This window comes from Schistocerca americana, chromosome 4, assembly GCF_021461395.2.
Source record: "Schistocerca americana isolate TAMUIC-IGC-003095 chromosome 4, iqSchAmer2.1, whole genome shotgun sequence".
Classification (NCBI taxonomy): Eukaryota; Metazoa; Arthropoda; class Insecta; order Orthoptera; family Acrididae; genus Schistocerca; species Schistocerca americana.
This window is the reverse complement of record NC_060122.1, coordinates 700074037-700097025: the sequence shown is the minus strand read 5'-3', so window position 1 is coordinate 700097025 and position 22989 is coordinate 700074037. Positions and strand designations below refer to the sequence as shown.

At 39.2% G+C, this 22989-nt stretch overlaps 1 protein-coding gene across 3 annotated transcripts in view; it reads right to left on the bottom strand.

The window, feature by feature from the left end:
• The window catches only part of LOC124612342 (protein TANC2), a 549855-nt gene that overhangs the window by 48546 nt on the left and 478320 nt on the right, over positions 1-22989 (bottom strand). For 2 of the 3 annotated variants that reach the window (XM_047140494.1, XM_047140495.1), the window contains exons 2-7: positions 16988-17167; positions 13081-13217; positions 9955-10081; positions 5177-5311; positions 4763-4885; positions 806-1069 (exon numbers count right to left, since the gene is read on the bottom strand). In XM_047140494.1, coding sequence (XP_046996450.1) covers positions 806-1069; positions 4763-4885; positions 5177-5311; positions 9955-10081; positions 13081-13217; positions 16988-17167 — 966 coding nt within the window. The remainder of the gene's footprint in view (positions 1-805; positions 1070-4762; positions 4886-5176; positions 5312-9954; positions 10082-13080; positions 13218-16987; positions 17168-22989) is intronic. The other variant, XM_047140496.1, reaches the window with a different exon arrangement.

Sequence of the window (22989 nt, the reverse complement as noted above, 5' to 3'; positions counted from 1 at the left end):
ATGTCTGTTATGTAAGTCCACTCAAGTTTTTGTATGTGGTCCTTAATGGTATTACGATTGGCCTTTTATTTTAATAAACAACAACAAATACACCAGTGAAAATGATTTTTATGTTCTGATTTAACAAAAAAATGGTATAAAATTAGCTTATTAACTTTAAGAAGTTGCAATGACTAGGACAGACTATACAACTCGGGAACATTTATCACAATTCATCCAAGGGTCATCCAATGGCTAGACAGGTGAGAGAAAAAAGAACTAGTATGTGTTTACTTCAAAGAATATCCATTCTCATACTGGATCAGGAAACACTAAAAGAGACTATTAAAAACATCAGTTACAGTGTGTGACAAATTCTACAACCACCTGTAGGTTATTTATGAACCTAGCAAATTATTATTAAAAGAATTTCATTGATATTTTCTGTCACATGTCCATGCAACACGAGAGGAAGATAGCTTACCTAGCAAGGCTACAAGTTTTACTTGAAATATCCACCCACTGCTCACAACTCTGGCTTTAATATTCATTATGGGAAAAAAATCCTACAGTTGTGTAGTTTGTACTTTGACTTTTACTGCCATTTCAAAATGATTCCTTCATTTCAAATATTATTTTAAAGTTTTCAGATCAATATCAGTGCAGTGACACAAAGCGAACCATTATTTCATATGACTAAGTAACAAATAACTGAGGCAGAATCCAACTTAAGAAATGATAAAATGCAGTTCTCTCTAACACAGTAAAAGGCTCATTGCAAAGTTCTCATAGCCACAAAATAAATAATTTTATTTTCTTGACCTACCTGTCAAAGTTGACACTGGACTTGTGTTACTAGAGGCAAGGGTGTTGGCCTCTAGTGACGCAAGTGATGAGAAGGATGTGCTGGCACGGCCAGCTGAACTTGGACGGGACTGTGGCTGTGTGTGGCCACTGGACTGTTGCGCACGTCGACGTGCACTTTCTCCCAGCAACAGGCCCAGTCGCACATACAGATCATTCTGTGATGAGGATGAAGCAGGGGGCTTCTTGCAGCTGGATACAGGACGCACAGTTCCACCCTCATCATCTGTGCAATAATTCAGCACAGTCAAACTCAGGAGCATTCAAAAAGTAAAACTTCAATCATCCAATATCTGTCAGAGAAATTTTTTTGGAAATTGTATACTAATACAAAAAGAAATGACACACTATGAATAAATTAGCAGAATGTGATGTACTTATACAGACAAAGAAATGATTACAATTCCAGAAAAATTAGATGATTTATTCAAGAGAAAGAGCTTCACAAATTGAGCAAGTCAATGTTGTGTTAGACCACATTATCACCCTTATGCAAGCATTTATGCAGCTTTGCATTGATTGATAGAGTTATTGGATGTCCTCCTGAGGGACATTATGCCATATTCTGTCCAACTGTTGATTTAGATTGTCAAAAACCTGAGCTGGTTGGCGGACCCTGCCCATGTCGTTCCCAAAGTTCTCAATTGGGTAATGATTCAGTGATCTTGTTGGCCAATGTAGGGTTTGGCAAGCATGAAGAAAAGTAGTAGAAACTCTCACTGTGTATGAGCAGACATTATCTTGCTGAAATGTAAGCCCAGAATGGCTTGCCATGGAGGGCAATGAAATAGGGTGTCGTATGTTGTTGACATACTGCTGTACAGTAAGGGTGCTGTGGAGGGGTCCTGCAATGGAAAGAAGTGGCACCCCAGACCATTACTTCGAACTGTCAAACTGTACGGCGGGTGACAGTCAGATTGGTGTCCCACCAGTGTCCAGGGTGTCTCCAGTCAAGTCTTCACTGGTCATTGGGATTCAGTTCATGTGAGACTCAGCACTGAAGACAATTCCATGCCAGTCAATGAGATTCCAGGCTGAAGTCAAGTCTGAAGACACTCCAGACAGCAGTGGGATACCATCCTGACTGTCGCCCACCATACAGTCTGACAACCAGAAGTGATGTTAGGGTGCCATTTCTTTTTGTAGCGGGACCCCTTCAGTTGCCATCTGCAACACTCTTACAGCACAGTGGTACATGGATGATATTCTATGCCCCTTTTTGTTGCATCCAGAGTTTACATTTCAGCAAGATAATGCGCACCCTCATACAGCAAGAGTTTCTAGTCTTCGTGCTTGCCAAACACTACCTTGACCAGCAAAGTCACTGGATATCTCCCCAACTGAGAATGTTTGGAGCACTGTGGGCACAGTCCTCCAACCATCACAGGATTTAGATGATCAAAGGCACCAATTCAACAGAATTTGGTGTGATATCCCTCAGAAGAACATCCAACAACAATATAAATCAATGCCAAGCTGAATAAATGCTTGCAAAAGATTCAGAGGCAGATCAACATGTTACTGACTTGCTCGATTTGTGAAGCTCTTTCTCTCCAATAAATCATCCAGTTTTTCTGGAACTGTAATCATTTGTTTGTCCGTACATGTACATCGCATCTACCAATTTCAGTCCTATTCAAATGATTTCTTCGCGATACATCTTTTTTTCCCCTTAGAGAGTCTGTGTGATAATTGGTCACTTTTTTATACAAGTTAGTTACAATTCAAAGAGTTTTATTACAGAAGAATTTGTCTAGTAGGACCTTCACAGAACTTAATCCAAAACATTTTATGATCATATTTAATGATGGCTTGATTCTATCATATTAACAACGGTAAATTTTCATTTAAATACATCTATTTGCAGAAAGAACACTCCTTTACACAAATATGAGCCCAAGGAGACCACTTAAAATCAACTGATGAAGTAGCGCTGGATCTTTCATTTGCACAACATACTTGCCATCACTTCTGATATTAAAGGTATGGGTGTGTGACGCAAGTGGGGCAGGGTTAGGCAGAAAGATACAGTATTGTCTTATTTTTGTGTGTTAATTTTTCCCATACTGCTGTGATTACATCTTCCAGGTTTAAAAAAACACCCTATTCAATAAAATTAGCAAACTAATCCTGTAATATAGAAACATTTACAGTCCTGTTATGGCCAAAATTTAGCATATAAAACTTAGTGTTAAACTGAGTAAAACGAGTAGGTATAAGATCACAACAGAAGAAAAGTTTATCATCTGTAACTGAATACAGATATGACTGTAACTACAGAAATAAATAATGGCCTTGCTACAGTCCTCACTAAAAGCCTTAACCTCTTCCATCAACTTCAGATTACATTTCATCAGTCTGCTTGAGATGCATGTTGCTAACACTAATGCAAATTTTTAAATTAAAAAATTCTACTCAATTCATGAATAAATATACTAGCAAGCTTATTTTATAAAATTTCCTATTGCCATACAAATTAATTACTTTTTACATCAAGATATGTTACAAAGTTATACAAATATATTTGCATTTTTTATACACACCACATGTAGTCCAACTACAAAAAAACTATGCTAATAATTGCAAGCCTGGTGAATTTGATTATTACAGTAGCAACTGGGTTAGTATAAGCAATTCTATTATTTTCTTGCACATCAAGAGGAACAGTTAGATTTATTAAATATGAAAACAATGTAGTAGAAAATATCTCTTCAAATGTTAAATATCAGTCTGTCACATGCTTGTGCCACAATCCACAGTTTATGTACAATAATGCAAATTGTGACGTTAATTATGTGCAACCAAAGTGAAATTTCATTTGTAACCAAACATTTGTTCTGAACACATAAAGGGGGTGGGGAGGGGGGGGGGTTGTGAATTTTACAAAACTCCACATGGCTGTTCTTTAAAGACTACTGTGGAAATAAATTATCACATGACCTAAGAAGTACTGAAGGGGGAAAAATTGAAAATAATTGCTGCTATAAGTGATAGTCTCATTTATTTCACAGAGAAAATAGATATGTGAAAAACAATGCTTGCTTTTCTATGTAGTACAAACACAAAAATCTCACTGTCATAACTGTCATGAGACAACATTTTTATGGAAGTAGAAACTAGGTTCAATTTTGAGAATAAACACATACTAATATGAAACACACAATTTCTTTCTTTTTGTGTCATGATGTATACCACCCTGCTAAGATACAAGTAGCTTTCTTAATTTTGATAATAATAGAGGGAGGAAATTCCCACAGCCATGGAAAACAATGAGGATAGAAAAACAATATTGTATTTTAAAAAATCCCAGTGTTAAATCAGAGTGAAAGAAGTAATGCAAATACATAAACCAAAAGAGGGAAATGCAAATACATAAACAAAAAGAATGGGAAACATGGACACACCATCACCAACAAATTAATGGCAGGGGAATGAGGCTGAACATAGAAACTATAATAAACAGTCAGTCACTGTAAGCAAAAGGATGGGAAGAGGCAAACAGAAGAGACAAAGCCATGAGTTATTGATTGTTACTGTACACTGCAGTGTAAGAGATGTATTTACATTTCCTTTATTTGTTCAATGTATTAATTTATTACAATGAACAGTTTCTTCTTTTCTTGATGACCCACTGGCTATGAAGTAAACACAAACACACTGAATTGAAGTGACACACTGAATGGACATTCAAACGTATTAGCAAATAGTGCATCTAACCCCTCATCAATGACATTAGTAACACAATACACTAACAGAGTACTAGGTGGAACAAATAAATCTAACAACACAGCACACAAAAAACAACAAACTATTCAATTCCATTCCAGACTTAGATATACAGATTAGCAGAGTACAAACAGATATATGCACAAATAACTGCAAGCAGGTTTGATTAAACAGACATGCAGTTCAAAAGGACCTTGGACAGACTCAGCCAGCATATTGAGTCCAGCACTGCTCCCTCCAACAGACCACAGAGATTTAATCTTGTTGAAGACGTAGCTTGGCCAATACCGGCCTTCTGTTGACGCTGTCATACTTGCTAGAAGTGAAAATGGAACTTAGCTAATTTTTAAACTTTATAATAATTTTCTTAAGTGAGGCTCTGTAATGCTCCTTACAGTCATCAATAAAATTTAGTGATTTCTGTGACAGTAATCAAAACGTCCTATATAAAATTAAAAGAATGTAGTAAGCATAAAACTTCTTAAGGTATTGGCATAAGTAAGCTATTAGCTTGATGTTTCACTCTCTCTTTGTGTGTCTTTCTTTCTCCTCTCTTCTGGTTGGCATGAGGTATCTCATGTGGTAATGTTAATGAAATTCAACTAACCTGAAAGTGCTGCACTATCTGGAGGATGGGGTGATCCACCAGGAGTTGTGCCACCTGTCCGCTGCCCCCAAGCACTACGCAAAGACTTTGGACTCAGAAAAAATCGTCTCCGGCTCTGTGGTGGTGTAGGACAGCCTAAAAAGTGTTGAGTTCTTCTTGAGTATTTACGAAAAAGTATGCAGATCATCCAACATAAATGTTTCCCTGTGTCATAAGTAACTGAATAAGATTGCACATGTGGTTTACTGTTAGGAACACTAGTCATTTCTCCCAAAGACAACAGACTTTAAGGAGCATTATAGGTGAGGCAAAAAATTAAGGCCTGACATGATATGCCAGGCTCATTCATTCAACATGTTAGATTGATTTTTTACACAAAAATGCTAAACATTTTTGTTGAGTTCTTTGCAAGGAAAATTTGCAATGCACTACTGATACTGTCAGGTTTCGGAACAATTGAAATAAGCTGTCTGATGTAAGCATCTTGGGCTACCCTCAAATCGTGCCTTTATACTAAACCACCACATGTAGCCCACATGGTCGCAAATAACACTGGCCATAGTTGCATGACTAGAGTGGCAGTGACCACTCATTTCACTTTACAGCCCTGACTTGGCATACACTGAATTTTGTCATTCCCCATATATGAATTACTTGTTGGTAGGTTTACATTTTCAAACTGATACTGATGCTCAGACCAACAGGAGATGAGTGTTGGAAGAGGGCATGATTCCAGAAATTTCTATAGCATTTTCTAATAAAATAATAAGGTTGAAAGCCTCAGGGTATGTAGAAAAGTTATACAGATAATATGACATGCAAAGTTTTCATGTACATATTACAAAATAAAAGTAGTACAAAATGGGAAACATATATTGCATGACAGTCACACCAGTTAAGTTTATGAATCTGTCACAAGTCTTTTAAAAACACGATCTCTGAAATAAAACTACAGTAAAACAGTAAGACATAACAGGTGTAGCAGGGATATGTACATAGTAGGATAGATAGATAGCCAGTAGCAGACATGATAGCCAATAGCAGACATCTATGTAGACAAAATATAATGACACAAAACCTATGGTTTCCGGCCATGTAGACTTGCTATGCGTCCACTATCTGATTGAAACACTATAGCCTGATTAAAACTACTCATTAGTTGACTCTCCGTGCCTTGGAACTGATGTCTTATAACAGAGCTCTCAATGTTAGATGCAAACTCCCCATTATTGCCAAGTATTTCCACAAAGTGTCAGTCCACTTGCAAAGTTCAAGGAAAGCATAACAGCTAATGCTTGGTACCCTGCAACCTATTTGGCTACCACTGATTGCAATAGACAACAGCACATTCTATCCAACAAGTAACGTTAACTAACTATGCCTTGGAACTAGATGTGTTCTCATTTGTCAAACAGAGAGTCGGGCTGCAAGTACTGATTTTAAAATTAGATATTTGTGGAGGCTGCTGAAAGACAAATGGGTAGCAAGTACAATTAAGTGTCTTATGCTTTGAAAGGGAAGAACTAAAAGATTCAGAGGCTAAACTGAAAATGAGATGATTAAGTCATGAACTCAAGAGCTTAAAGAATCATAACAGTAGTTACCAGTAATAGTATGGAAAATAATGGGAAGAAGTGGATAAATGATGGGAAAATATATACTTAATAGAAGGGTGGGCTGAAAGGAGAAGAATACTGAATGAAAAGAGAGGAATAACATAGTGAAAGCTGCAAAAGACCGGATTTAAAAAATGCTAGGAATGCATGAAAGAACAACATAAATAGCACTGTGATATAAGGAACTGAACTAGTAGAGAAAGTTCAGTGGAAATCAAATGAAAAGGAAAGAGATTAGAATTAAACAGCAACAATGATGGGAAAACATTATGACATAAAGAAATAGAAAATTGGACTGTCAAATAGTAGAAACCAATTAACTGAAAAAAGCACCATGAAACTGCAACAAGTAAAAACTCATAGAGGATGGCAAAGAGTGACAATATGGAAGATCCCAGAACCAGAAGTTCATTCATCAAGAAAGGAAGAGGACATATGCAGAATGAACATAACTATTCAAGGCATAAATATGAAAATCATCCATAAAGTAAGTGATATAAGAGGAAAAACATTACAGAAATGCCTGAAAGAAACAATTATCCATGGTAATCCTGGACATAAATTTGACTTTTGTCCAAAAGACAGCAATCGTGAATCACAAACAAACACAGAAAAATGTATTCATCATCATTTCTCATAATTTTGACAAAGAGGGCTTAAGAAATCTTTATTTAATCTGATATTTTCTATTTAGTGCATTGGTGAAAGAAAGGGAAAAATGAAATGTGATAAGATGAGTAGCAGGCAGTACATTCATCATGCTTTTATTAAATAATGCCATTATGTGGGCTAGTGTAGGTATAAGCAGGATCAACTAGACACAGATGTATTCCCGCCCAACATAATTAAAAGCCTTAATTCCTTTTGTTTCTGAAATTGTACGTCATGTGACAATGATAAATGGATTCCCTGAGAACAGAGTCAGAGATTACTAATTTACAATTTTAAGTTTATATATTACAGACATTCTGATCATGAGGTGATCTGCAGACTGTAATATTTGAAGAAATACTTTAGTGTCAAGACTGCATTTAAATATTTATTTATAATTGATGACTAGTTTCAATAGTAATTTTCCGTCATCATGGATCTCACCTTCTTCAAAATTATGTTGCATATTTCGACAATGTTGAAAATCTAACTAGTTTGGAAATGCAATTTTTATCAGCAGGTAGATCACCGCAAATCAGCATGTCATTAATAAAAATACTACTTACATTCATGTTGCCATGCAACTTTTGCTTATTAATAGTGTCCACACACATGTTCGACTGGATTTGTACTCTCCAGCACCAGATGAGCATGCTCATCTGGTGCTGGAGAGTACAAATCCAGTCGAGCATGTGTGTGGTGCATGTAATCAGTGAAAGTTGCATTATCCACAGAAAATGAATATGGTTTGGATGTTGTCCAAATGTACATATAAATTTATGGGAAACCATTCCAAGGAAGGGGAACATACAAATACATATATAAAAAGGCACAAACAAAAGAATGCAAGTTTGTACAATACATAGTACTACAACTTTATATACATCTATGCTTACAGTATTATAAATGCAAAGTCTGTTTTCCACAGGGCTTTACTTTTGTCCTCGCTAAGCAGCAAGTCCTCATACACACTACAAAAATTCAGTAAAGATTTTACATTGCACAAGAGCTCTCTGTTAGATATGCAAATATAAAAGAAGTTTAGGGGCGAAAGACAGTATTTTAAGTTTTGACTTAATATAAACATAATCAAAAAATATTTATTTGTTCTGCATTGACATTCACTGATTAGAAACACTGTTCCATATCAGCGAACTCAGTAGTCATTAGGTATCTTGAGACAGCAGAATGGGGTGCTCCGTGGAACTCAAGGACTTCGAATGTAGTCAGTTGACTGGGTGTCACTTGTGTCATACGTCTGTACACAAGATTTTCAAACATCCCTAGGTCCACTGTTTATGATGTGATAGTGAAGTGGAAACGTGAAGGGACACATACAGCACAAAAGCGTACAGGCTGACCTCGTCTGTTGACTGACAGAGACCACTGGCAGTTGAAGAGGGTCGTAATGTGTAATAGACAGACACCTATCCAGTCCATTACACAGGAACTCCAGACTGCATCAGAATCCACTACAAGTAATATGACAGTTATGTGGGAGATGAGGAAACTTGGATTTGATAGTCGTGTGACTGCTCATAAGCCACATATCACGCCATTAAATGCCAAATGACGTCTCGCTTGGTGTAAGGAGCATTAACAATGGACGACTGAACAATGGAAAAATGTCGTGTGGAGTGACGAATCACGGTACACAATGTGGCGATCCGATGGCAGGATTTGGGTATGGTGAATGCCTGGTGAACGTCATCTGCCAGCCTGTGTAGGGCCAAGAGTAAAATTTGGAGGTGGTGGTGTTACGGTGTGGTCATGTTTTTCATGGAGGGGGCTTGCATCCCTTGTTGTTTTGCATGGCACTATCACAGCACAGGCCTACATTGATGTTTTAAGCACCTTCTTGCTTCCCGCTGTTGAAGAGCAATTCGGGGATAGCAAATGCATCTTTCAACACGACTGAGCACCTGTTCACAATGCACAGCCTGTGCTCGAGTGGTTACATGACAATAAGATCCCTGTAATGGACTGGCCTGCACAGAGTCCTGACCTGAATCCTACAGAACACCTTTGGAATGTTTTGGAACACTGACTTCATGCTAGGCCTCACTGAGTGACATTGATATCTCTCCTCAGTACAGCACTCCATGAATAATAGGCTGCCATTCACCAAGAAACCTTCCAGCACCTGACTGAACATATGCCTGAGAGACTGGAAGCTGTCATCAAGGCTAAGGGTGGGCCAACAGCATGTTGAACTCCAGCATTGCCAATGCAGGGTGCCATGAACTTGTAAGTCATTATCAGCCAGGTGTCCGAATACTTTTGATCACATGGTGCAATTTGTTTTATTTGCATTGAACCAAGAGTGAACATACTTTAGGACTTGTTCAGTAGCTATTTGCAATACTTGCTCTGGTGTACTTGTTATCACACTAGTAACATCTGCAAGTAGTATAGCATTGGCTGCACTATGTGAAGTGTGAATGTCATTTATGTAGACAAACTAACAGTTGTCTCATCTACTCAAAAGAAGCAGCAAACTATGATACATACTTTGAGTCATGATGCCAGCACCATCTGCTGGTGTTGCTCCAGCCCGCCTTTGTGTAGGTCTGGATTTCGGAAGCCTACTAGGAGACGGCCAGTCCTGTGCTTGCTGCTGTTGTTGATGCTGCCGAGTCTGGAACAAGCCATATAATTCACAGCTATAAATTTAAGGAAAAACTACCAGAAGTAAAAATGATGATTTCAGTTGTGTTTAACAGACTTACAGTATTTATCATGGAGTATAGTTCATATTTTTAGCATGATGGGTTATCTTTTAAAGCTGCAACACACCGACATTTCTTTTAAAAAATGTCTTTTTTTTTTTTACTTACCCGGGAAACATTGACCATATGTAGAACATGGAGTCATATTACCCAAATGAAAATGGAAAAATTTGTCATGAAAGTTCACGCTGTTTTTGAACTCTACCACATAGGGCAATCACACACTAAAAGGGGGTAATGACAAATACAAATGTGTCTATAGACTAGTACACATAAAAACTACAGAAGGAATGAAGAGCATGATTGAGAGTTGCATATAATATAATTGAAACTGAGTACACAGGATAACCAGTACGTGAGATGATTGAATCTGTAAGAAAATGAATTAAGACTGCTCTGAGGAAAACTAGAAATCTTAGCCATAATTGACTTGTCATTGTGGCTAAACCAGAAGTAACTGGTTTAAAATCTTACCTGCTAATCTTCAGAACTCAGCCAGCTCGTAGAAGAAAGATGGCAATGTATGCCTCCAGATTTATTTTTGCCAATGCCGTGGGTTCAATACCATACCTCAGCATAGAGATTGTTAGTGCATAAGGCACTATTGATGTCTACTTTAATGAACAATGATTTTAAACTCAATGAACCCCCCACCCAATGATGCTATTAAAGATAAGCAGGCTACATGCCTGCACAACATTTCACACTTATTCTTCCTCTCAACAACACAATGAACTTGAATTGATGATAGTTATCCACAATACACTTCATTAGTTGGTAAGAGAAATCGAATGGCAAGCCATTTCTAGAAGGACTTCTTACATAACAGTAATGTGTCAAACTTAAGAATGAATGTGGCACTTTACATGACATAGTGTAATTGTTAGGTATTGAACTTACATAATAAATGTTCAGAGGAGCTTGTGAGATAATGGTGATTGCTCTATAGCAATATGAGCATATTATACGCAGAAAAGTGAATTCAGTTCTAATAAAAATATGGACAGAAGAATGTGTGATAACCATAGATTTCATCTGAGTTAAATTATGAGGTGTAAAAACAAAATGCAATTAAAATCAATGTGAATAAATAAATTGGAAGCGCTAGAGGATGGGGAAAAAGCACATTTATGGCCAAAGACTTGATGGTGATGTCTAGGGATGTCAACAAAGTCAGTAGCCACCTGGGGGGGGGATTGATACTTCAAGGGGGAAGTATCCAGGGAGGTAGAAGTAAGAACACTACAATCGTATGAAAAGACAGAAAATGAGATAATATCATTCCAGATTAGTAATGGTGGTGATCAAAGAAGTTAACTCATTAAGTGGAGTAAGGAAGCCAGAAAATTTGAAACACACCTCAACACCAAACCCAAGTGAATCTCTATTTTGTAAAAAACAAATAAAAAAGTAAACCAAGAGGCCTACGTCAGATACCTATGCATCTGTTAAAGAGAAGACAGTCCTACACAAGAAAATAATTTAACGTATCTCTGAATGACAGTATTTGGAAAAGTGAGGTACAACAAATGTGAATGACAAACTGTCCTCTACAGGATGAATTCATCAGAAGCCAAGTCACTACTATCATTTAAAAATTACTACACCACTGAGCTAAACACCACAGAAGAATCACAATGGAAAGTGAGAAGATAACTTTGTCAAGGCATTAGGTTAGTACCTTAAAAACTGTGTGTTCAGCTGTCACCTGAGTACAAATGGAAAAGAAGAGATATTATGACAAATATGAAACAAGGTTAAAAAAGAATGATGCTATTTAGTACTTGTACTCTGTTCCAGGGTTAAAATATAGTCTACTGCAATAAGTTCGAGAAAAAAGTTTCAAAAGTGGGATTGAAATTCTGGGTGAAAGAATATCAGCAGTGATAAGATGTGTTGACAACATTATATTCCAAGTAAAAATGAGGAAAATGTGCAAGACCTATTGGAAGAACAGTTGAGTGAGAACATATTAAGGATTGAGAGTGAACTGAAGTAAGATGAAAATATTGAGGAATCACAGAAATGAGTTTATCAATAAATTTAACATCAAAATTTGGGGCTACATGGTCGACAGCATGAACAAATTCTGTTACTTTGGAAGAAAACTACATATCAGGAATAAAATAAGGACATAAGAAGCACACTATCACAGACAAAGACAGCATTCCACTATCACAGACAAAGACAGCATTCCTCGCCAAAAAAAAACTTTGCTATAGTCTAAATGGCCAGAGAAGATCCCTGACGGTTAAAGTGGGTTTGGCATGGCTGCTTTGCTTGTCTACCACAACCAGTCACTTAACACAACTTCTCTACGGCATTGCTGCAAGGCTGTCAGGGATCTTCTGCCACATAATGCACAATCTCAAATGTAGGCCTTAACTTTAGGGGACTGCTGGCCTAGTAGTTTGGCCTCCAACCAGCCATCCTTAACTATAGAAAGACATTTCTAAGAATGTACATCTGGAACATAGCATTCCATGGACATGGATCATGGGCTGTGAGAAAACTGGGAAAGAAGAGAGTAAAAGCATTTCAGACATACAGTTATGGAAGGATTCTGAAAATTACATATGCTGATAAAGTAAGAAATGAGGAGGCATTCTGCAGAATCAGCCAGGAATGCAATATGTAGAAAATATTGACAAAAAGAAGGAACAGAATGAGAGAATATGCATTAAGACAGCAAGAAATAACTTCAATTTTACTAGAGGGAGTAATGGCAGCAAAAACTGTAGAAGATAGAGATTGGATTATACCCAACAAATATTTGAGGATTTTCTATGTAATTGATACTTAAAGATGAAGAGGTTGGCAGGCTGCATCAAATCAGTCAGAAGAATGACTGGAAAAAAGTCTTAGTAAGTAGAAGGAACGCCAGCTGAAATGTTATTATTGTGCTTACCTGCATGTAGGTAGTAAAGTGTCCATTGGTCTTGACCTGAGGCCTCGAGTGGGGAGTGGCATAAACACTCGACGGACTGGCATCTGTGTCCACTCCCTGCTCCTCAGATAATGCCTTCTTGTTGCTTGGCTGCATTACTGGAAAATTACAGAATGGGGATATATCTCTCTTTCAAAGAACTAGACATGAGTTCATGGATACAGCTCAACACAAGTGATAATCAGAACTAAAGAGTGACTGCATATAAAGATTACAATTAACTTATACCACTCATTCTTTGGTAAATCAAAAGAACAAAAGAAAAAAAAAAGGCCAGAACATTCAAGTCATGTTCATACGTACTTCATCTGAACTTTAATTCTCCATACGCAACAAAACTAGTTTTCTTGTTACAGACTTTTAGGTAGAAGCACAGTTCTAACAACTGCATTGCAAAATATAATGGAACAATGTGATTATATATGGTAGAACATCACTTGATTATACACACTTTTTGGTTACTGGATGACTCGAAAACATACATTGTTATTTTACAGCAAATTAAAGGTAAGTGACATGTGAATAATCATAAGTAAAGCTTTTTGATTGTTAAATGTAATTTTAACATCAAATGTTCTGCATAAACTTTCTACACTTTTACCACAGGGTTGAGAACTGTAGTGTGCCCTTAAATGGGTCAGGGATGCTCTACATATCAGAGGCTGACTTAATTCTTGTGCTACTGGAAATGTGATATAGGTTTTAGTGTCAGTGGCATTTAGAAATAATTGAAATCAATAAAAGTGAATAAAACTCTGGACCCAGTGGAACTCATAATTATATGAGTAGAATTTGCATCTCAATTAGACCCACTTTTAAACATAATAAACCATAGATCTGTAGAACAACCTCTAAAATGTGTTTGACCCCAAATCATACCACTTGCTAACAGATGTACCATGATATGAAAAAATCAAATGAAATTTTTGAGACTGGATTGATGATTTCTTGGCAAGGGGGATACACAATGTTATCTAGGATGGAGAGTCACTGACAGATGCAGAACTAATTTCAAACATAGCTCGCCCGGATAGCTGCGCGGTCTAACGCGCTGCTTCCCGAGCGGGAAGGCGTGTCAGGAACCAGCACGAATCCACCCAGTGAATTAGTGTCGAGGTCCAGTGTGCCGGCCAGCATGTGGATGGTTTTTAGGTGGTTTTCCATCTGCCACAGCAAATGAGGGCTGGTTCCCCTTATTCCCTCTCAGTTACACTATGTCGGTGATTGCTGCACAAACACAATCTTCACATAAGCGTACACCATAATTACTCTACCACGCAAACGTTTGGGGTACTCTCATCTGGTATGAGATGTTCCCGGAGGGGGTGCGAGGGAGGGGGGGTCCACTGGGGGCCGAACCGCACAATAACCCTGGGTTTGGTGTGGGGTATCGGTGGGGTGGGTGGACTGCTGTGGCCTGTTGTGGGGTTGTGAAGCACTGAGGGCTATGGCTGGACGAAGCCTCTCCATCGTTTCTAGGTCCCCGGTTCAATACACAATACACAACTTCAAACATGTCCCTAGAAAGTTTTTTGGGATCCTTGCTCTTCAGGGTGTATATTAACAACCTGAAAGACACCATTAACAGTAACCTCAGAGTTTTTGCTTCATCTATAATGCTTTATCTATAATGAGGTATTTTTCTCTCTCCTTTCCCTAGCGCAAATCTCATCTACTATGGAGTCTGCTTTTTCAGGATTTGGCAAATTTAATTTCATTATTTAGCTTTCTGGCTGCATGCTCTACCTGATACCCCAGTTACCAAGCAAACCTATGGTAGTGAAGTCGTGTGTACCATCTGTCTGTGAAACATGGAAACTTTGTTATGTGTGTTATCGTGTTTTATTGTTTATGTATTGCATTCTCCATGGTGGAATTTGGAGACTAGACTACCTTTTGGCTTAACGAGTTTGGGAACCTGCCTAAAAACCACATTCAAGCTGGCTATTGTACCAGTCCATGCTCTTTAATCCACTGCCTGGATTCATTCCAGGTCTGGCTCACCTTCCTGCCTCACAGGCTAACATGATGCACATTACACTATACAAGCATATATTTATCTATAGTGAAATACCACTTTACAAAAAAGAAAAAAAAGCCGAATGTGTGTGTACTATCAGATCTCACAAGGATTTCAAAGTGGTGCAGGGTTGGGAACTTGCATCAAATGACCAGAAATGTAAAATTCTGCTCTTCACAAAATACAGAGAAATAGTGTCCTACATCTACAATGTCAATGAACCATAACAGAAATCAATCAATTTACAAAAATACATGAGTGTAGCATTTTCTGGTGATACTGATTCATTCATCATGTTCCATAAATCCAATCAAGAACGAGAAACTTCAGGAATGTGGAATGAGTCAGAGTATACATTAACAAAATGGAATGATCACATACGTATAATTACAGGTGCGACAAGTGGCAGATATCTGTTCATTGGTAGGTTAATGGAGACAAAACATTTGTGCATCCCATCCTAAATATGACTGATAATTGAATCGAAACCCTTAGCTACCGACAGGTGTTGTTGATATACATCAATGGGGACAGCTGAAAATATGTGCCCCGGTACACATTGCGGGGCACATATTTTCATTACGGTGACTCTGCACCTTCGATTAGAATGGTTTATAAGTGGTTTCAAAATTTTCGGAGTGGCCATATGGGCACAAATGATGCTGAACGTTCTGACGGTCTGTGGGGGTTAGGACTTCAGAAATCATTGATAAAAACCATGATATGGAGATGGATGACAGAAGAGTTAAGGTGCGTGAGATTGCTAGTGCTGTGGGGATCTCGAATGAATGGGTACATAATATTTTGCATAACTATTTTGGCATGAGAAAGCTGTCCGCACGATGGGTTCCGCGATTGCTCACGCTTGAACAAAAACGGAATCGTATGAAGTGTTGCAAGAATGGTTTGCAGCTGTTCAGGAAGAATCCGCAGGACGTTAAGTGTCGTTTCGTCACTGTGGATGAAACATGGATACATTATTATACTCCTGAGACCAAAAAACAATCTAAAGAATGGGTTACCAAGGGAGAATCAGCATCAAAAAAGCCAAAACCATTCCGTCGGCCGGAAAGGGTACGGTGGCTGTCTTTTGGGATTCGAAAGGGATAATCCTCATCGAGTATCTGGAAAAGGATGAAACTATTACAGGTGCATATTATTCATCTTTATTGGACCGTTTGAAAACCGAGCTGCAAGAAAACGCCGGCGATTGGACCGCAAAAAAAAGTCCTTCTCATCACGACAATGCACCAGCACACACCTCAGCTGTTGTGGTCGCAAAATTAATGGAAATAGGGTTCCAACTCGTTTCGTATCCTCCCTATTCTCCAGACTTGGCTCCCTCTCGGGCTACTATTTGTTCCCCAATTTGAAGAAATGGCTGGCGGGACAGATTTTATTCAAACGAGGAGGTGACTGCAGCAACTAACAGCTAATTTGCAGACTTGGACAATTCCTATTATTCGGAAGGGATCAACAAATTAGAACAACGTTGGACGAAGTGTATAAGTCTAAAAGGGTACTATGTCGAAAAATAAAAAAGGTTTACCCTAAACACGTAAATGGTTTTTATTTTTGCACGGACTTTTCAAATGCCCCTCGTATTTCCGGCATTATCTCATCTCCTACCTTCCAAACGTCGATAGATGTTGAATGTAAACGGTGACGTGTCTAATCGTTCAGATGAGGAATATCGTTGCTGTGGTACAAATGCGAGCTTCCTCGCAGAGATTCGCGCCCGCTGGGAAGACAATGACAGCCATTCGTGACGGGAGAAGCGGTCGGCGCGGCCTCTTAGAGAACACGGTAGGTTGCAGGTGGAGGAGCACTGGCGGCATTGACACTGACCTTCCTGGGCGGCGGCGCACAGCGGGCACGCCTCGTTCCGGAACATGCAGGAGTAGCAGCGCTCATGGCCGCAGTTGTCGATCAGCTTCCTCTTCTTGCCCTTGTCGAACGGCATGTTGCAGCTGGGGCACGTGCCTCCCGACGACTCGCTCTCTAGGAGCTTGCGGATCGCCGCGAGATCTGCAAAACCAAAGCGGTACACCTGTTACCACCGTGATCCCAGACGGTTGAGTTATCATGCACTGTCTCCGCTACAAACACAAAGTGTAAAAATGGATATCAAGCTGAATTCTCACTGTAGATGAGGCCTTCACTTCCGTCTACAGATTTAAAAAAAAAAAAAAATGGCTCTGAGCACTATGGGACTTAACATCTGAGGTCATTAGTCCCCTAGAACTTAAAACTACTTAAACCTAACTAACCTAAGGACATCACACACATCCATTCCCGAGGCAGGATTCGAACCTGCGACCGTGGCGGTCGCGCGGCTCCAGACTGAAGCGCCCAGAACCGCTTGGCCACACCGGCCGGCCTCAAAAATGCAGCTTTTGTTTATTCTAGGACGCAGACATTAGGTAACATGTACGTTCCACTTACTGAACTGTATACCGTGGTCAAGACCTGCGTGCCGTGACTGAAGCTGCATTGGTTATCTTTAGGGGTAGATAGCTACATGACTGTCGGAACACAGCCCGGAAGATAATCAGGTCAGATCCAGGCAAAACATCAGCGAACGAGCTGCAGACCCGTTAGTACTCGGTCTACCAGCCCGGTAAGTATATTTACAATTTATATCGGGTGATCAAAAAGTCAGTATAAATTTGGAAACTTAATAAACTACAGAATAATCTAGATAGAGAGGTAAACATTGACACACATGCTTGGAATGACATGGGGTTTTATCAGAACAAAAAAAAAAAAAAAAAAAAAAAAAAAAAAAAAAAAAAAAAAAAAAAAAAAAAAAGTATTGCTAGACGCGTGAAAGATTTCTTGCGCGCGTCGTTTGGTGATGATCGTGTGCTCAGCCGCCACTTTCGTCATGTTTGGCCTCCCAGGTCCACAGACCTCAGTCCGTGCGGTTATTGGCTTTGGGGTTACCTGAAGCCGCAAGTGTATCGTGATCGACCGACATCTCTAGGGATGCTGAAAGACAACATCCGACGCCAATGCCTCGCCATAACTCCGGACATGCTTTACAGTGCTGTTTACAACATTATTCCTCGACTACAGCTATTGTTGAGGAATGATGGTGGATATATTGAGCATTTCCTGTAAAGAACTTCATCTTTGCTTTGTCTTACTTTGTTATGCTAATTATTGCTATTCTGATCAGATGAAGCGTCATCTGTCGGACATTTTTTGAATCTTTGTATTTTTTTTTGTTCTAATAAAACCCCATGTCATTCCAAGCATGTGTGTCAATTTGTACCTCTCTATCTACATTATTCCGTGGCTTATTTAGTTTTCAAATTTATACTGACTTTTTGATCACCCGGTACTATATAAAACTCAAGCGACCTGTTACGGAAATTACACAGAGCTTTCAATATTTTTCAATTTAGTACAAAGAGAACAGACAAAAACCTCGTAGTTAGTGACCGATGTTTTGTTACGTAATGAAAGAAAGGCTGTTTCTTAGATTCTAATCGGCTTAGATGGCGGATTAACGATCCAGTGGTATGGTAAACCTACCACTCTCGAGTATGGTTTTTTGGCGATTTTCCAAGCTCATTTAGGCGAAATGTTCGCGTGTTCCCCATCTTCTCGCAAAGTACGACACACAAACAGTTAAATTACAGCAGGACATGAGACAAAGTTCACACGACTTACAGACAATTGGCGCAAGCGCTTCCCCTACCGTACGTTAACTATGCCGATAGGAACGGCATCCTGGCCACAGATCTAAATAAAAACAAATTTGAAAAATCATGAAAAATAGAGGATCCCGAGCGGAATAAGTGCTTGGAATGAGAGGGACGAAGAAAGACTCCTTCTTCTTCGAACCTCGTACTACAAATGTTCAGGTGCCCGATTTCAAAGAATAATTCCAAACTCTTTGACACAAACACACTGTTTATGCATATGCATACTGCTTTCAAAAAATTATGCTTTGTGCGAAACAACACGTTTCCTCTTGTTCCTTTTGTTAGTCATACATGCCTTGTCGTCTTCCGTTGATCTCATTTATATTTCTAGAAATTATAACTTTTCCATCAGCAGAATACGTTTATTTCTACATATTTTCATGTGTCCTTTCCGTACAAGTGTTACAAAATTTGGCTAGATTTCTTTTTTAAGCCTTAAATATTAACATGTGCGTCTATTCTGTTGTCAGTGGCCACCTGATGCTGCATCATTACAAGAGGAGTGATATTTTAAGTACCATATTTGACCCAAACGAAGAGGGAAAAGCTACAAAAGCTTCATACTCTAGTAAGACAGATTCCACTCTAGTAAGACAGATTCTTTCACTGAGGCAGTGCAACGGGACAGTAAAAACAAGCACCGCCACTGGCCCAGTTGACCAGAAACTTCTCATTGACTTCACGAGACTGGATGGAACCCATTACACATCTCGCATTACAGAAAGTCCGGAATGTTCCTGGTAAAATAGAACCCAGGATCCGCACAGTGTAACACAAGCTATACTGGCCTGCTTTATATTTTTCTATACACAGTTCCTAAGTGGTGACCGTGCAAAAAATAATCATCCTTACCACCTTGTCTCACTCGTGATAGCTACAGTAGCACTTCTCAGCCTTCAACTAGCATATTTTAAGCCGCTGGCGATTTTGTTCCAAACAATTGCTGTTTCCTGTTTCGATTGTTAACAAGAGAGCGGGAAACTTCTAAAAGACTCAAAGGTAAATTCACATTACGTTTTCAAACAGTTGCTAGTAGTGTTACTGTACTCGTATTTCGTACATATTAATTTTCATATTCAAATATTGCCTGGAAAACGCCTGTTGATCCTCCCGAACAAAAAACTAATTCTTTGTCGCGAGATAAATACTATAGAATAGAACTTCCTTTAAGTGAATAAGCATACGAATGGTAAGCAGCTGATGTTATCATGAATAATTGTTTTTCTCCTTATTCATTGGTAAGAATATTTAACACTCCATTCGCATGATGGCCAAAAAAATACATTATAAACTGAGCAGGTTTATTCAGTGCTATTCCCAAAGAGTACATGTATTTCATTGTTATGCTGAAAAAAAGCTTTTATCACTTAAAGAGTGAAGGAAACCAAAGAAAAAGTAAAAAGAAGCTATATTTTATTTTTATGAGCAAAAGTCTGTTGTGGAAGTGTCCTTCAGTCTCTCCAAGAACCAGTATACAGACATTTATTCGAAGTGATGTAAGGAAATGAATCATAAACCAAATCACTATAGTTGTACGTCGCTTCCCAAAGATGTATGACGTCGGGTCACTTATCTTGATTGCAAAATATTCGAACTTAGCGTGAAAAATTAAGCATTTGTGTGATCGCTGATTTCCTTTAAGATTGTTGTAGTTTGGAAGCACATACAGGCAAATTACAGTGTAGATAACTTTTTCCTCAAGAAGTGTTAATCCTTCGGTGTATGAAAAGCTTTTTCTCGACAATGCTTTGAGTGTCTTCCTTCCCGTCGTCGTACACCACTGTACATAACAAATCTATACACAGACGTTCAACTCTACGGCGATAACCATGCGGAACTAGAATAACAAAACCTGTAGCTCCTATATATTGTCGTACAGGTGTCTACCTTTCTAGTCCCTCGTGTTGGTCAAACACTCGTCGAAGCTGCCAGTCATGAAGGCAGGTGTATTTAGAAGCAGCTTGTACACTGGTAATAGAGTAATTTGCAAGTCCTGTGTTCATTACGCTCGTGCTGCTTGCGTTGACAACACCGACCACTTGTTTACTTATGCCAGTAGCGAACAAGTCACGGTGGTTAATTATTCACCGACCGCGATGCTGTTTTCCAGAGAGTCATTCCAATTATTACCAATCTTCATTGCGCTATACGCGCTCACGCAAATAATAACTGCAATTTACTGTTGACAAATGCAACCTAAAGCTTAAACATGTTGGTTCCATGCGAGATTGGCGCCTTGCGCTCGTTTGGCTGGAAAGATTGTTCTCGGTGCATCGAACTATATAGAAAATCACCGGAATTCTCGTATTGAATCTAATATTTTGAAATTCTGCTCAAATATCATGTTGTAAACGGGGATCATGTTAGTATTTGGGCATTACGAATAGTCAGTGCTAAAGGGTGAAACCGTGGTTGAATAACTGTGTTTTTCGTGTTAAAGTTGCCCGTTTTCGAGGGCTACAAGCAGATAGAGGCATATTATGCAGACACCGGCAACAAGTCAGCTACTTTTTGTTTTTATTGTGCATTATGAATGAACAGTTGTTAAGTTTTTAATTTGTTCCTGTCACTATAAACTGCTTCCTCTTTTATTATTTCAAAGAAATTATAGACGAATCTTTTCTTTTACAGCAAATGAAGCATTGTACTTCACTGTTACGTCACTTCGTAAAAATATCTCCTGACAAGGGTCGGTTACGTTCTGCAGCTGGTCGTGGTGGCCGAGCGGTTCTAGGCGCTTCAGTCCGGAACCAAGCGGCTGCTTCGGTCGCAGATTCGAATCCTGCCTATGGCATGGATCAGATGTTTAGTCCCATAGTGCTATAGTGCTTAGAGCTATTTGAACTTTTTTTTTTTTTTGGCAATATATCGGATGCCTGGCAACGAGAGCGGGAAATTCCCGTACATACCCAGGTGGGTGCAATTCTTAACACACTGCACGTACACGCGTACCTTAAGCCACGACGCGTGGCAACAGTAACATCATTGTCTGAGCAGTGCTCTACCAATTCTTATGTAATGTGTCTGTTGTTCGATTCTGTCGGCATTGTTATTAAAATAGCACCGATCACTCTCCCCATTTTCTGAAATTGCACAACATTTCAAAATAACGCAAATTGTACATATAAAAGTTACTTCTTTTTTAAGAAAGGTTCATTTAAAAGCGAACAATTTTAGCACTGTTGCTACGGCTAACTGATAGTTCGGTGTTTTTGCTCGGTTATTAACGAAAAATAAAAAAAAAGCCTCTGTTACACTACTGGCCATTAAAATTGCTACACCATGAAGATGACGTGCTACAGACGCGAAATTTAACCGACAGGAAGAAGATGCTGTGATATGCAAATGATTAGCTTTTCAGAGCATTCACACAAGGTTGGCACCGATGGCGACATCTACAACGTGCTGAAATGAGAGAAGTTTCCAACCAATTTCTCATACACAAACAGCAGTTGACCAGCATTGCCTGGTGAAACGTTGTTGTGATGTCTCGTGTAAGGAGGAGAAATGCGTACCATCACGTTTCCGACGTTGATAAAGGTCGGATTGTAGCCTATCGCGATTGCGGTTTATCGTATCGCGACATTGCTGCTCGCGTTGGTCGAGATCCAATAACTGTTAGCAGAATAAGGAATTGGTGGGTTCAGGAGGGTAATACGGAACGCCGTGCTGGATTCCAACGGCCTCGTATCACTAGCAGTCGAGATCACAGGCATCTTATCCACATGGCTGTAACGGATCGTGCAGCCATATCTCGATCCCTGAGTCAACAGATGGGGACGTTAGCAAGACAACAACGATCTGCACGAACAGTTCGACGACATTTGCAGCAGCATGGACTATCAGCTCGGAGAACATGGCTGCGGTTACCCTTGACGCTGCATCACAGACAGGAGCGCCTGCGATGGTGTACTCAACGACGAACCTGGGTGCACGAATGGCAAAACGTCATTTTTTCGGATGAATCCAAGTTCTGTTTACAGCATCATGATGGTCGCGTCCGTGTTTGGCGACATGGCGGTGAACGCACGTTGGAAGCGTGTAATCGTCATCGCCATACTGGCGTATCACCCGGCGTGATGGTATGGGGTTCCATTAGTTACACGTCTCTGTCACCTCTTGTTCGCACTGACGGCA